The sequence below is a fragment of the Cherax quadricarinatus genome, chromosome 54 (genome assembly GCF_038502225.1).
Source record: "Cherax quadricarinatus isolate ZL_2023a chromosome 54, ASM3850222v1, whole genome shotgun sequence".
NCBI lineage: Eukaryota > Metazoa > Arthropoda > Malacostraca > Decapoda > Parastacidae > Cherax > Cherax quadricarinatus.
In genome coordinates this window covers 19,347,921-19,363,967 of record NC_091345.1, presented here as the reverse complement: position 1 = coordinate 19,363,967, position 16,047 = coordinate 19,347,921, and the positions used below count along the sequence as shown (strand labels likewise).

The window sequence follows — 16,047 nt, the reverse complement described above, 5'->3', positions numbered from 1 at the left end:
ATTCCATACATATGCAACATCTGCCACATTGCTTCCCTATCCACCCTGTCATACGCCTTTTCCAAATCTATAAATGCCACAAAAACCTCGTTACCCTTATCTGAATACTGTTCACCTACATGTTTTGCTGTAAACACTTGATCTACACACCCCCTACCCTTCCTAAAGCCTTCTTGTTCATCTGATAGCCTACTCTCTGTCTTACTCTTAATTATTTCAGTAATAACTACCATACACTTTACCAGGTATACTCTGCAGACTTTTTTTTTTTTTTTAACAAGTCGGCCGTCTCCCACCGAGACAGGGTGACCCAAAAAGAAAGAAAATCCCCTAAAAGAAAATACTTTCATCATCATTCAACACTTTCACCTCACTCACACATAATCACTTATTCTCCTATAATTTTTGCACTCTTTTGTCCCCTTTGCCTTTTTACAAAGGATCTGTGCATGCTCTCTGCCAATCCCTAGGTACCTTACCCTCTCCCATACATTTATTAACACTTTCACTTTCGGTACCGTAGTACTACGTGTTGGTGCCGTAGTGTTACGCCAAAATTCTTACGGCTTCAAATTGTGGGAGAAAGCTGGTAGACCTACATGTGAGAGAATGGGTCTGCATGGTCAGTGTGCACAATATAAAAAATCCTACAGTATGCAGTGCATAATGAGGAAAAAAAAACTCCGACTGTGTTTTTGGTTTAAAATGCCGATTTTGAGGTGTATTTTAGCTTTGTATTTACGTTTGTATTCTTGCTTTCTTGGTCTCACTTGATAGAATGGAAGATATATTACAGAAATAGAGATAATTTTGATTGGTTTCATGATGAAAAGAACCTTAAAATTGAGCTCAAGTAGCAGAAATGTTCGATTTTTGCAGATGTTCAAGAGTAAACAAATGGCATCACCATCCAATACGTGTCCACAGTCATGAATGGGTTGACATCATTTATACAATAATTACAATAATGCAGTAGTCTACATAACAGTAAATCTTCTATTTTTTGTGTGAATAAAAATTCAAAATGGAAAGCAAAAGTAATATAAGTGGGGCCTGGAAATGTTACTAATGAACAGAGAAAATGTTAGTTTAGTGCCAGGAATGTCTGCATTGTTTATTCTGGACCCTATTTTGAAATTGGCATCTTTTGAAATTTATGTGAAATTGGCCAAATTGCCAATTTCTGACGACTTCATTGTGTTGTTGAAATCGGTAAATGGGCACTTTCTTGTACTCGATCGATAGAACAAATGGAGATCTGGCAAAATAGCTGAGTTTGGTAGACCGGAACAATAGAATTGGCTAAAAATAGGACTCAAAATGGGGGGAATTTGCCAATTCATATATATTGTTGAGACCTCTAACTTCGCGAGAGTGTAATTCTGTAAGTTTTCCATCAAATTTTGTATACTTTTCATGTCATTACCATCAGGAAAAAATTCTCTCTCATTTCATGTTTTTTTTTTTTTAAATTCTTCGAGACAGAGCAAGTTTATAAGTAGGGGTCTTGACAGTGAAAGGGTTAAATAAAAGCCCCAACCACTCCAAAACTTTATCCCCACCTGCTTTTAATATTTCTGTCTTATTCCATCAATCCCAGCTGCCTTACCCTCTTTCATTCTACCCACTGCCTCACGAACTTCCCCCACACTGGGAACTGGCTCTTTCTCACTCCTACAAGATGTTATTCCTCCTTGCCCTATACACGAAATCACACCTTCCCTATCTTCATCAACATTCAACAGTTCCTCAAAATATTCCTTCCATCTTCCTGATACCTCTAACTCTCCATTTAATAACTTCTCTCCTATTTATAACTATCAAATCCATTTGTTCCCTGAGCTTCCTCAGCTTATTAATCTCGCTCCAAAACCTTATTTTCTACAAAATTTGTTGATAACGTCTCGCCCACTCTCATTTGCTCTCTTTTTACATTGCTTCACCACTCTTAACCTCTTTTTCTTTCCATATATGCCTCCCTCCTTGCATCACTTCTACTTTGTAAAAACCTCTCATATGCTAACTTTTTCTCTTACTACTCTTTACATCGTCAATCCACCAATAGCTCTTCTTCCCTCCTGCACCCACTTTCCTGTAACCATACACTGCTGAATACTAACACTGCATTCTTAAACCTACCCCATACATCTTCAACCTCATTGCCTGTACTCTCTCTAGCCCATCTATCCTCCAATAGTTGTTCATATCTTACCCCAACTGCCTCCTCCTCTAGTTTATAAACCTTCACCTCTCTTACTTGCTTCGTCCATTTTCTCACTGTGGCTACAACTAAAAAGTGATATATATCTGTGGGCCATCCCTATAAGCATGTACATCTTGAAGTCTACCCAGCAGCCTTTATATAACAGTAGATATACCAATATATATATACACCAATATATATTTACCAATATATATGTAGGTTTTATACGACACGCATGGCTTACGGAGGAAAGATTCTTTTCCACTTCCCCATGGACAATAGAAGAAATAAAGAAGAACAAGAGCTATTTAGAAAAAGGAGAAAAACCTAGATGTATGTGTGTGTGTGTGTGTGTGTGTGTGTGTGTGTGTGTGTGTGTGTGTGTGTGTGTGTGTGTGTGTGTGTGTGTGTGTGTGTGTGTGTGTGTGTGTATATATATATCTTTCTTTCTTTCAACACACCGGCCGTATCCCACCGAGGCGGGGTGGCCCAAAAGGAAAAACGAAAGTTTCTCCTTTTACATTTAGTAATATATACAGGAGAAGAGGTTACTAGCCCCTTGCTCCCGGCATTTTAGTTGCCTCTTACAACACGCATGGCTTACGGAGGAAGAATTCTGTTCCACTTCCCCATGGACAATAGAAGAAATAAAGAAGAACAAGAGCTATTTAGAAAAAGGAGAAAAACCTAGATGTATGTGTGTGTGTGTGTGTGTGTGTGTGTGTGTGTGTGTTTGTGTGTGTGTGTGTGTGTTTCTTTGTTTGTGTGTTTGTGTGTGTGTGTGTGTGTGTATATATATATATATATATATATAAATATATATATAAATATATATAAATATATAAATATATAAATTAATATATATATAAATTAATATATAAATTAATATATATATATATATAAATATAAATATATAGTATATAATATATATATATATATATATATATATATATATATATATATATATATATATATATATATATATTAGTAGGTTGGTAGACAGCAACCACCCAGGGAGGTACTACCGTCCTGCCAAGTGAGTGTAAAACGAAGCCTGTGATTGTTTTACATGATGGTAGGATTGCTGATGTCTTTTGTCTGTCTCATAAATATGCAAGATTACAGGCATGTCTTGCTACTTCTACTTACACTTAGGTCACACTACACATACATGTACACATTTATTTATACACACTCATCTGAGTTTTCTTTGATTTTATCTTAATAGTTCTTGGTCTTATTAATTTTCCTTTTATATCCATGGGGAAGTGGAATAAGAATCTTTCCTCCGTAAGCCATGCGTGTTGTAAAAGTCAACTAAAATGCCGGGAACAATGGGCTAGTAACCCCTTTTCCTGTAAAGATTACTAAAAAGAATAAGAAGAAGAAAATTGTCAAAGTGGGAAGTCTGAATGTGCGTGGATGTTGTGCAGATGATAAGAAAGAGATGATTGTGGATGTTATGAATGAGAAGAAGCTGGATGTCCTGGCTTTAAGTGAAACAAAGCTGAAGGGGGTGGGAGAGTTTCAGTGGAGAGGAATAAATGGGATTAGGTCAGGGGTTTCAAATAGAGTTAGAGCTAAAGAAGGAGTAGCAATAATGTTGAAGGATAAGCTATGGCAGGAAAAGAGGGACTATAAATGTATTAATTCAAGGATTATGTGGAGTAAAATAAAGATTGGATGTGAAAAGTGGGTTATAATAAGCGTGTATGCACCTGGAGAAGAGAGAAGTGTAGAGGAGAGAGAGAGATTTTGGGAAATGTTGAGTGAATGCGTGGGGAGTTTTGAATCAAGTGTGAGAGTAATGGTGGTTGGGGATTTCAATGCTAAAGTGGGTAAAAATGTTATGGAAGGAGTAGTAGGTAAATTTGGGGTGCCAGGGGTAAATGTAAATGGGGAGCCTTTAATTGAGCTATGTGTAGAAAGAAATTTGGTAATAAGTAATACATATTTTATGAAAAAGAGGATAAATAAATATACAAGGTATGATGTAGCACTTAATGAAAGTAGTTTATTAGATTATGTATTGGTGGATAAAAGGTTGATGGGTAGGCTCCAGGATGTACATGTTTATAGAGGGGCAACTGATATATCGGATCATTATTTAGTTGTAGCTACAGTTAGAGTAAGAGGTAGATGGGAAAAGAGGAAGGTGGCAACAAGTAAGAGGGAGGTGAAAGTGTATAAACTAAGGGAGGAGGAAGTTCGGGTGAGATATAAGCGACTATTGGCAGAAAGGTGGGCTAGTGCAAAGATGAGTAGTGGGGGGGGGGGGGTTGAAGAGGGTTGGAATAGTTTTAAAAATGCAGTATTAGAATGTGGGGCAGAAGCTTGTGGTTATAGGAGGGTGGGTGCAGGAGGAAAGAGGAGTGATTGGTGGAATGATGAAGTAAAGGGTGTGATAAGAGAAAAAGGTAGCTTATGAGAGGTTTTTACAAAGCAGACGTGTTATAAGAAGAGCAGAGTATATGGAGAGTAAAAGAAAGTTGAAGAGAGTGGTGAGAGAGTGCAAAAGGAGAGCAGATGATAGTGGGAGAGGCACTGTCAAGAAATTTTAATGAACATAAGAAAAAATTTTGGAGTGAGTTAAACAAGTTAGTCTAAGGAAAGTATGGATTTGTCAGTTAAAAACAGAGTAGGGGAGTTAGTAGATGGGGAGAGGGAGGTATTAGGTAGATGGCGAGAATATTTTGAGGAACTTTCAAATGTTGAAGAAAGGGAGGCGGTAATTTCATGCACTGGCCAGGGAGGTATATCATCTTTTAGGAGTGAAGAAGAGCAGAATGTAAGTGTGGTGGAGGTACGCGAGGCATTGTGTAGAATGAAAGGAACTCGTGGGATCATGACAGAAATGTTAAAAGCGGGTGGATATAGTGTTGGAGTGGTTGGTACTTTTGTTTAATAAATGTGTGAAAGAGGGGAAGGTACCTAGGAATTGGCGGAGTGCATGTATAGTCCATTTATATAAAGGGAAAGGGGACAAAAGAGATTGTAGTTTTTTTTTTTTTGTTTTTTTGTTATCACACTGGCCAATTCCCACCGTGGCAGGGTGGCCCGAAAAAGAAAAACTTTCACCATCATTCACTCCATCTCCTTTACCCCCTCCCTCCAACCTTTCCTAGGCTGACCCCTACCCCGCCTTCCTTCCACTACACACTGATACACTCTTGAAGTCACTCTGTTTCGCTCCATTCTCTCTACATGTCCGAACCACCTCAACAACCCTTCCTCAGCCCTCTGGACAACAGTTTTGGTAATCCCGCACCTCCTCCTAACTTCCAAACTACGAATTCTCTGCATTATATTCGCACCACACATTGCCATCAGACATGACATCTCCACTGCCTCCAGCCTTCTCCTCGCTGCAACATTCATCACCCATGCTTCACACCCATATAAGAGCATTGGGAAAACTATACTCTCATACATTCCCCTCTTTGCCTCCAAGGACAAAGTTCTTTGTCTCCACAGACTCCTAAGTGCACCGCTCACCCTTTTCCCCTCATTAATTCTATGATTCACCTCATCTTTCATAGACCCATCCGCTGACACGTCCACTCCCAAATATCTGAATACATTCACCTCCTCCATACTCTCTCCCTCCAATCTGATATCCAATCTTTCATCACCTAATCTTTTTGTTATCCTCATAACCTTACTCTTTCCTGTATTCACTTTTAATTTTCTTCTTTTGCACACCCTACCAAATTCATCCACCAATCTCTGCATCTTCTCTTCAGAATCTCCCAAGAGCACAGTGTCATCAGCAAAGAGCAACTGTGACAACTCTCACTTTGTGTGATTCTTTATCTTTTAACTCCACGCCTCTTGCCAAGACCCTCACATTTACTTCTCTTACAACCCCATCTATAAATATATTAAACAACCACGGTGACATCACACATCCTTGTCTAAGGCCTACTTTTACTGGGAAATAATTTCCCTCTTTCCTACATACTCTAACTTGAGCCTCACTATCCTCTTAAAAACTCTTCACTGCTTTCAGTAACCTACCTCCTACACCATACACTTACAACATCTGCCACATTGCCCCCCTATCCACCCTGTCTTACGCCTTTTCCAAATCCATAAATGCCACAAAGACCTCTTGAGCCTTGTCTAAATACTGTTCACTTATGTTTCACTGTAAACACCTGGTCCACACACCCCCTACCTTTCCTAAAGCCTCCTTGTTCATCTGCTATCCTATTCTCCGTCTTACTCTTAATTCTTTCAATAACAACTCTACCATACACTTTACCAGGTATACTCAACAGACTTATCCCCCTATAATTTTTGCACTCTTTTGTCCCCTTTGCCTTTATACAAAGGAACTATGCATGCTCTCTGCCAATTCCTAGGTACCTTACCCTCTTCCATGCATTTATTAAATAATTGCACCAACCACTCCAAAACTATATCCCCACCTGCTTTTAACATTTCTATCTTTATCCCATCAATCCCGGCTGCCTTACCCCCTTTCATTTTACCTACTGCCTCACGAACTTCCCCCACACTCACAACTGGCTCTTCCTCATTCCTACAAGATGTTATTCCTCCTTGCCCTATACACAAAATCACAGCTTCCCTATCTTCATCAACATTCAACAGTTCCTCAAAATATTCCTTCCATCTTCCTGATACCTCTAACTCTCCATTTAATAACTCTCCTCTCCTATTTTTAACTGACAAATCCATTTGTTCTCTAGGCTTCCTTAACTTGTTAATCTCACTCCAAAACTTTCTCTTATTTTCAACAAAATTTGTTGATAACATCTCACCCACTCTCTCATTTGCTCTCTTTTTACATTGCTTCACTACTCTCTTAACCTCTCTTTTTCTCCATATACTCTTCCCTCCTTGCATCACTTCTACTTTGTAAAAACTTCTCATATGCTAACTTTTTCTCCCTTACTACTCTCTTTACATCATCATTCCACCAATCGCTCCTCTTCCGTCCTGCACCCACTTTCCTGTAACCACAAACTTCTGAGTATACCAGGAAAAGTATACGGTAGGGTTATAATTGAAAGAATTAGAGGTAAGACAGAATGTAGGATTGCGGATGAGCAGGGAGGCTTCAGAGTGGGTAGGGGATGTGTAGATCAAGTGTTTACATTGAAGCATATATGTGAACAGTATTTAGATAAAGGTAGGGAAGTTTTTATTGCATTTATGGATTTAGAAAAGGCATATGATAGTGGATAGAGGAGCAATGTGGCAGATGTTGCAAGTATATGGAATAGGTGGTAAGTTAATAAATGCTGTTAAGAGTTTTTTTATGAGGATAGTGAGGCACAGGTTAGGGTGTGTAGAAGAGAGGGAGAATACTTCCCGGTAAAAGTAGGTCTTAGACAGGGATGTGTAATGTCACCATGGTTGTTTAATATATTTATAGATGGGGTTGTAAAAGAAGTAAATGCTAGGGTGTTTGGGAGAGGGGTGGGATTAAATTATGGGGAATCAAATTCAAAATGGGAATTGACAGTTACTTTAGGATAGTGGATGAGTTTGGGAATGTGTGTAAAGGTAGAAAGTTGAAAGTGAACATAGAAAAGAGTAAGGTGATGAGGGTATCAAATGATTTAGATTAAGAAAAATTGGATATCAAATTGGGGAGGAGGAGTATGGAAGAAGTGAATGTTTTCAGATACTTGGGAGTTGACGTGTTGGTGGATGGATTTATGAAGGATGAGGTTAATCATAGAATTGATGAGGGGAAAAAAGGTGAGTGGTGCGTTGAGCTATGTGTGGAATCAAAAAACATTATCTATGGAGGCAAAGAAGGGAATGTATGAAAGTATAGTAGTACCAACACTCTTATATAGATGTGAAGCTTGGGTGGTAAATGCAGCAGCGAGGAGACAGTTGGAGGCAGTGGAGATGTCCTGTCTAAGGGCAATGTGGTGTAAATACATTGGACCCCCGCTTAACGATCACCTCCCAATGCGACCAATTATGTAAGTGTATTTATGTAAGTGCATTTGTATGTGTATTTTTGGGGGTCTGAAATGGACTAATCTACTTCACAATATTCCTTATGGGAACAAATTCGGTCAGTACTGGCACCTGAACATACTTCTGGAATGAAAAAATATTGTTAACCGGGGGTCCACTGTATTATGCAGAAAATTCGGAGTGTGGAAATTAGGAAAAGGTGTGGAGTTAATAAAAGCATTAGTCAGAGGGCAGAAGAGGGGTTTTTGAGGTGGTTTGGTCATTTAGAGAGAATGGATCAAAGTAGAATGACATGGAAAGCATATAAATCTATAGGGGAAGGAAGGAGGGGTAGGGGTCGTCCTCGAAAGGGTTGGAGAGAGGGGTTAAAGGAGGTTTTGTGGGCGAGGGGCTTGGACTTCCAGCAAGCGTGCGTGAGCGTGTTAAACAGGAGTGAATGGAGAGGAATGGTACTTGGGACCTGACGATCTGTTGGAGTGTGAGCAGGGTAATATTTAGTGAAGGAATTCAGAGAAACCGGTTATTTTCATATAGTCAGACTTGAGTCCTGGAAATGGGAAGTACAATGCCTGCACTTTAAAGGAGGGGTTTGGGATATTGGCAGTTTGGAGGGATATGTTGTGTATCTTTATATGTATATGCTTCTAAACTGTTGTGTTCTGAGCACCTCGGCAAAAACAGTGATAATGTGCGAGTGTGGTGAAAGTGTTGAATGATGATGAAAGTATTTTCTTTCTGGGTATTTTCTTTCTTTTTTGGGTCACCCTGCCTCGGTGGGAGACGGCCAACTTGTTGGAGAGGGGGGGGGGGGAAAGTCCAACAAACTACTGTCATTATGCTCTACATCATATCTTGTATAATTATCCTCTTTTTCTTAAAATATTTATTACCTATAACCAAACCACTTTCTATACAAAGTTCAGTCAAAGGGCCCTGATTATCATTTACACCTGGCATCCGAAATCTTACCTACCACACCCTCTTTAAATGTTTCTCCTACTTTAGCATTTATGTCCCCTACCACAAGTACTCTCTAACTTGGTTCAAAGGTTCCTACACATGCGCTTAACATCTCCCAAAATCAATCAATCTCTCTCTCTCTCTCTCTCTCTCTCTCTCTCTCTCTCTCTCTCTCTCCTCTCTCTCTCCTCTCTCTCTCCTCTCTCTCTCTCCTCTCTCTCCTCTCTCTCTCTCTCTCTCTCTCTCTCTCTCTGTCTCTCTCTCTCTCTCTCTCTCTCTCTCTCTCTGTCTCTCTCTCTCTCTCTCTCTCTCTCTCTCTCTCTCACTCTCTCTCTCTCTCTCTCTCTCTCTCTCTCAATCTCTCCTCTCTCTCCTCTCTCTCCTCTCCTCTCCTGCTCTCTCTCTCTCTCTCTCTCTCTCTCTCTCTCTCTCTCTCTCTCTCTCTCTCTCTCTCTCTCTCTCTCTCTCTCTCCCTCTCTCTCTCTCTCTCTCTCTCTCTCTCTCTCTCTCTCCTCTCTCTCTCCTCTCTCCTCTCTCTCTCCTCTCTCTCTCTCTCTCTCCTCTCTCTCTCTACTCTCTCTCCTCTCTCTCTCTCTCCTCTCTCTCTCTCTCTCTCTCTCTCTCTCTCTCTCTCTCTCTCTCTCTCTCTCTCTCTCTCTCTCTCTCTCTCTCTCTCTCTCTCTCTCTCTCTCTCTCTCTCTCTCTCTCTCTCTCTCTCTCTCTCTCTCTCTCTCTCTCTCTCTCTCTCTCTCTCCTCTTGCCTCTCTCTCTCTCTCTCTCTCTCTCTCTCTCTCTCTCTCTCTCTCTCTCTCCTCGACACTCCTCTCTTTTCCGGGTACATACACACTTTTTATGACCCACTTTTTGCATCTGACCCTTCTTAATCCACATAATCCTTGAATTTATACATTTATATTCCCTCTTCTCCTATAACTGATCCTTCAACATTATTGCTATCCCTTCCTTAACTCGAACTCTCTGATACTCCTGACTTAATCCCATTTATTTCTTTCCACTGAAACTCGCCTACCCACTTCAGCTTTGTTTTGCTTAGAGCTAGGACATCCAACTTCTTTTCATTCATAACATAAGAAAGATGATTGCTAATCATCTGCACTACATCCACACACATTGAAGTTTTTCTTCAGTTTAATTTTCTCTTCAATTTAATTAACACATTTTGTAACTTGAGTTACATCTTCAAATTTAATTCTGTTAAAGGATCAACTTTTTCCATACCTTCTAGATTGTTCCTCGGGATTATTTAATTCACCGTCATTGTTTTACTGACAAGTGGGAAGACGCCAAGGAGTGGCTGGAAACTTTCAGTAAGCTCTATCTCGGCTTCACCAATTTAATAACTTATGCAGGATGTCGAAGGTCCTGTAATATTAGAGAAACTGTGAGGCGCATGCCTCTAAACAGACTACTACTAGAAACTGATGCCCCATACTTCCGTCCACTTTGTGTAAGTTGTACCATGTAATTTTAGCATTTTTGATGTGTAAATTTAGGATCTTCCATTTCTCTTTTCTGTGTCCCCCCCCTTCCCTCTCTTTTCTTTATTATTAAATGAGCCTTGTAAAAATTTTAGGACTTGGCTTTCTATTAAAGTCCAGTCTAATTTTTGGCCATTGTATTTTGTAAATTCATATCCATGTGACCTGAAGATAACACATTCTTCCACTACTAGAGCATTACCATACATAATTCATACTGTGCTGATGTCAGTCCTGGCAGTACCTCCACCTATGATCATTGCTCTTTGCAAATTGTGATTCAAAATCCTAGCAACATTTGTAACTTTTTTTTTCTTTCACCAGTGGTATCCACCACTTGCATTCATGGTTTGTTTCATCAAATTTCTGCTCATCTTTTCAAGTATATTGTTTTAGGTTAATATTTGAAAAGTGTAATAAGTTAAGGTATGAGGGATAGCATTTATAATATGAGAGCCATATCTTGCATCGGCTGATTTTAGACTACATCTGTTAGTACTTCATTCATATTTTTTTAATCAACAATGCTGATCGAGCTTTTCTCACTGATGTGTTGTACTGTACATCACATTTAAAATAGTATTTGATGAAGTGCTACACACAAGAGACCTGGTAAAGGGTTATAGAATGATTGGCTTTAGTGGCCACTATAATATTCTGATGAAAAATTATAAATTATTTCTAACTTAATAGGTAAATTAATAACTGCTATGTATTTACATTTCTGTCATAACTTTTATATGAAGGACAATCGGTGTACGCTTGAGTAATTTAGACATGCTAGTCTTTGTTTTCAAGGTAGTATAGCATGTTATATGCTTTTAATATTGAATGTTACAGTTGTATGAATTCTGTATTTTATTCTCCCCACAGTACAGTGACTCGGGGAGGTTCTCTCACCCAGGAATGGCTATACATGTAGCTGCTCAAGTGGCTAAACTTAGAAATGAAGAAATTCAAGTTGTCCTCAACCAGGCCCGGAAAAATACCAGGGATGTGTATGGCATATGAATGGCAGTGATATACAAGTATATCTTTTTTTTTGACACTATGTATTTTTATTTTAAGTTTTTGGTAGATAGAAAATTGTAATCAGTAGTTTTCATAAGTGAATCTTGATCTTAATGTTCATTCTTAGGTATGTGCTGGCTTACTATTGACAGCAGTATTTGGAAGCATGTATGAGGTGAAAACAGGGTTTCGGCCGTACTAGTATGGCTTACGCATGAGCTTTTGACGTACTAGTACACATAAATTCTAGCGCCGTCAAATCTTGTGAGAGAAAGCTTTTAGGCCTGCATATGAAAGAATGGGTCTGTGGTCAGTGTGCGCAGTATAAAAAAAAATCCTGCAGCGACTTTGCACTGTATTTTCGTATGGTATTTATTGTTGTATTGTAGCTTTCCTGGTCTCATTTTATAGAATGGAAGACATATTACAGAAATTGAGATGATTTTGACTGATTTTACAATGAAAAGTACCTTGAAATTGAGCTCAAAGTAGCAGAAATGTTCGATTTTTACCAAAGATCAAAAGTAAACAAATCATGCCAAGCGTCCAATACATGTCAACTGGCGAGTCTAATATTCTTTCACAAGTGCGCTAATATTACTTATACCATTCTTCACTAATGCAGTAGTCTGCATAACAGTAAGTCTTGAATTTTTTGTGAGAATAAAAATTCAAAGTGGAAAGCAAAAGAATGTAAGAGGGGTGTGACTAATGAACAGAGGAAATGTTATTTTAGTGCCAGGAATGTCTTTCTTGTTTATTCTGGACTCTATTTGGAAATTGGCATCTTTTGAAATTTGTGTGAAATTGGCAAAATTGCTAAGTTCTGACCACTGTATTGGATAGTTGAAACTGGTAAATGGGTGGTTTCTTGTACTCATTCGACAGGAAAAAAAATGGAGTTCTAGCGAAATAGTTATGATTTTTGTCGACTAGTACGTACACTGGAATTGGCCGAAAATAGGGCTCAGTGGCCAAAATCGCCGATGCGTGAACATCGTCAAGACCGCTAACTTCGCAAGAGCATATTTCCGTAAGTTTTCCATCAAATTTCATACTTTTGGTGTCATTATGATCGGGAAAAGATTCTCTATCTTTTCATATGAAGAAATAATTTTTTTTTTTTAAATTTAGCCTACCCTGAGAACAAGTCTCTGAGAGGACCTGCCGACCCCCAAAGGGTTAACCCTTTCAGGGTTCAGAGGCCAAATTTCAAAGTGCGCACCAGGGTCCAAGAATTTTCAAAAAATAATTGTTATTTTTTCTTATGATGTGGTAGAGAATCTCTTTCTGAAGGTAATAAAACAGTGTGTGAAATTTGATGGAAAATTGATGGAATTATGCTCTCGCTAATTTTGATGTGTCAGCAATATTTACGCATCGGCGAATTTGCCGACTTTGATTCCCATTTTAGGCCTATTATATTATTCCAGTCAACCAAATTCTTAGCAATTTCACTAGTATTACTTCTATTCTATCAATTGAGCACAAGAAATTGCCAAGTCAACTGTTTCAACTACAAAATAGTGATTGGAAATTGGTAATTTGGCCAATTTAATGCAAAGTTCAAAATATTCCAATTTCAAAATAGGGTCCAGAATAAACAGTGCAGGCATTCCTGGCACTAAACTAACATTTCCTCTGTTCATTAATTATGTTTTCAGGCTTTACAAATGAATTCCATTTTGATTTTTTATTCGTATAATTAATTCTTATTCAAACCAAAAAATAGAAGATTTACTGTTATGCAATACTGTAATAATTATATAAATAATATCACCACATTTGTGAATGTATATTAGACCCACCAGCTGGTGTGTGTTAGACGTGTGGGATCATTTGTTTGCGCTTGAACATCGGCAAAAATTGAACATTTCTGCTATTTTGAGCTCGGTTTCAACCCATTTTCATTACTAAAACCAATAAAAATCATCTCTATTTTTGTAATATATCTTCCATTCTATCAAATGAGACCAAGAAATTGCAAATACAACTATAAAAAACATTCGAAAAAACACCACAGTCACTGTTTTAATCGAAAATTATGGTCTGTTTTTTTCTCTCGTGTACTGTGTGCTGCAGGATTTGTTTTATGTGGTGCACACATACCACATAGATGTATTTTCTCATGTCTAGGCCCAAATTTACCACTCGCAGCTTATCAGAGTGAGCTAAGCTCGTAGCGTAGATCTGCGGTTTGGACCCTCAACGTAAAGCTGTAGATCTACGGCATGGACCCTCAAAGGTTTAAAGAAATACTAATAATATAATTTGTCTTGTGACCTTACATGTTCATGTAAGAATTATAATTGCAGTTAATTTCCAGAAAAATGATACTGTATTTTATATATTCTGTATCCGAATTCTGGTTTGGCAAGGATAATGCATCATATTTACACCTACTCCATGTTATTGTGAATACATTAATAATCCTGCTCTATGTATGGAGAAATTTTTTTTTTGCAAGGGCATATTGCCTCGCCTTGTATAACCTTAGCTTCTCCTATTCTCTTCAGTGTATAAAAAGAAAAGATGCATATTTTTTATTTGGGTTAACTTGTTCTCTGAGGAGCTAGATAGACTATGCCAATCTTTCAAACATAAACTTGTGAAACATTCACCAGTATCATTGTAGGAAAACTACTCGATTGTGAAATGCTGTCAATCACAAAATTTAAGCAGATTTATGGTAAAGAGTTTTCTGTTAAATAGTATCAAAGATGTAGACTTAATATGCATGATTCTTGTTAAAAAATTAAAAACAATGTCTAATTGGTGCAATATGGATGCTTCATCCAAATTTTTCACTAGTAGAAGTACAAAATATTTGAGGCCATTCTCCCCCCTCCCCCCAAACACACACACACACACACACACACACACACACACACACACACATATGCAGAAGATACTAAAACAGGAAAATGAACACTTACAGTATAAAAGAAATGAACATGAATGTATTCATTTAGACCTTTTATTGAAGGCATTTCAGTCCCTGGACCTTGAACACTTCACGATTGAGGTCCAAGGATTGAAACATCTTCATTTAAGGTGTCCTGAGTGATTGCATGCATGCCCATTTTCCTGAAGGTTTTGTCATGTATTTGTCTTCTTACCATGTCATTAATTTACTCGTGTTTTTATTATGTATTATGAAAGGTGCTTAACCTGTAGGTGACACATCATGTGTAAGGTCTACTATGATTTGCCAAACACTACAGTTAAATGCTTATCCTGTTATTTGTAAGTATTGTATAACAAATAAAAAAAAAAAGGCACAATACCGTGACTGGAACGATACACAAATAACCTGCACATAGAAGAGAGGAGCTTACGACGACGTTTCGGTCTGACTTGGACCATTTACAAAGTCACACTAACCAGAAGTGGAGCACGACGGCTATATATAGGCAGGAAGAGGTAGTGGTGGTGGTGGTAGTAGTGGTAGTAGTAGTGGGGAACTAAGGAGGAGCCAGTCAAATATAAAGACAGAGGAGCACTGCAAGGGAGCTAGGTGCCCACAGAGGGAGAGCAAGTGCACAGAGGTTGGGAGGTGAAGTGATGAAATAAATAATGAAGGAACAGAAACACGCGACAGAAGAAAGACAAAAAAAGGAAAGAGGAAAGGGGAAGAGGGAGAAGAAGAAAAAATGAGGAATCAGGTTAAGACACGGGTGTTCTGAAGTTTGGAGCATTTTACAATGTAGTGGGAGAGGAAGGCATCTACAGAGACGAAGCCAGGACTAAGATTCACACAAGGAAAGTTGTGTATTAGAGAGCATTCAACAAGACTGTGACTGTTGAAGTTGGAAGTAGGGAAGACAGTTTTAGCAGACCAGTCTATAGGATGGCTGTGATCTCCGGCGTGACAGAAAAGAGCATTGTTAGTGTCGGCAAGCCTAACACTATTTTTGTGCTCCCTAAGTCTGTCAGAGAGAGATCGGCCAGTTTCTCCAAAGTATTGAAGAGGACAAGAGGAGCAAGAAATAGAGTAGACACCAACTTTGGCTACGCCGCATCTCTTCCAAGCATAAAGATACAGTGGACCCCCGCATAACAATCACCTCCGAATGCGACCAATTATGTAAGTGTATTTATGTAAGTGCGTTTGTACGTGTATGTTTGGGGGTCTGAAATGGACTAATCTACTTCACAATATTCCTTATGGGAACAAATTCGGTCAGTACTGGCACCTGAACATACTTCTGGAGAGAAAAAATATCGTTAACCGGGGGTCCACTGTATTGTGTTTTTGTTGGGTCCCTGGTCATGTTGACGTACAGGGCAATGAACAGGCAGACACTGCTGCGCGGTCAGCAGTACATGACCTACCAGTTTCATATAGAGGTGTTCCATTTACGGACTATTTTGCTGCAATAGCTACCTACCTTCACACCCGTTGGCAACAAC

The 16,047-nt window shown here is 38.7% G+C and overlaps 1 protein-coding gene across 14 annotated transcripts in view; it reads left to right on the top strand.

Moving 5' to 3' along the window:
- LOC128699192 (uncharacterized) overlaps nucleotides 1–14,535 on the top strand; it is a 46,110-nt gene extending 31,575 nt beyond the window's left edge. For all 14 annotated transcript variants that reach the window (XM_070096694.1, XM_070096695.1, XM_070096698.1 and 11 more), the window contains exons 7-8: nucleotides 10,371–10,592; nucleotides 11,497–14,535. In XM_070096694.1, the coding sequence (XP_069952795.1) occupies nucleotides 10,371–10,592; nucleotides 11,497–11,634 (360 nt within the window). In that variant the 3' untranslated portion in view covers nucleotides 11,635–14,535. The remainder of the gene's footprint in view (nucleotides 1–10,370; nucleotides 10,593–11,496) is intronic.
- Nucleotides 14,536–16,047: the final 1,512 nt, after the last annotated feature.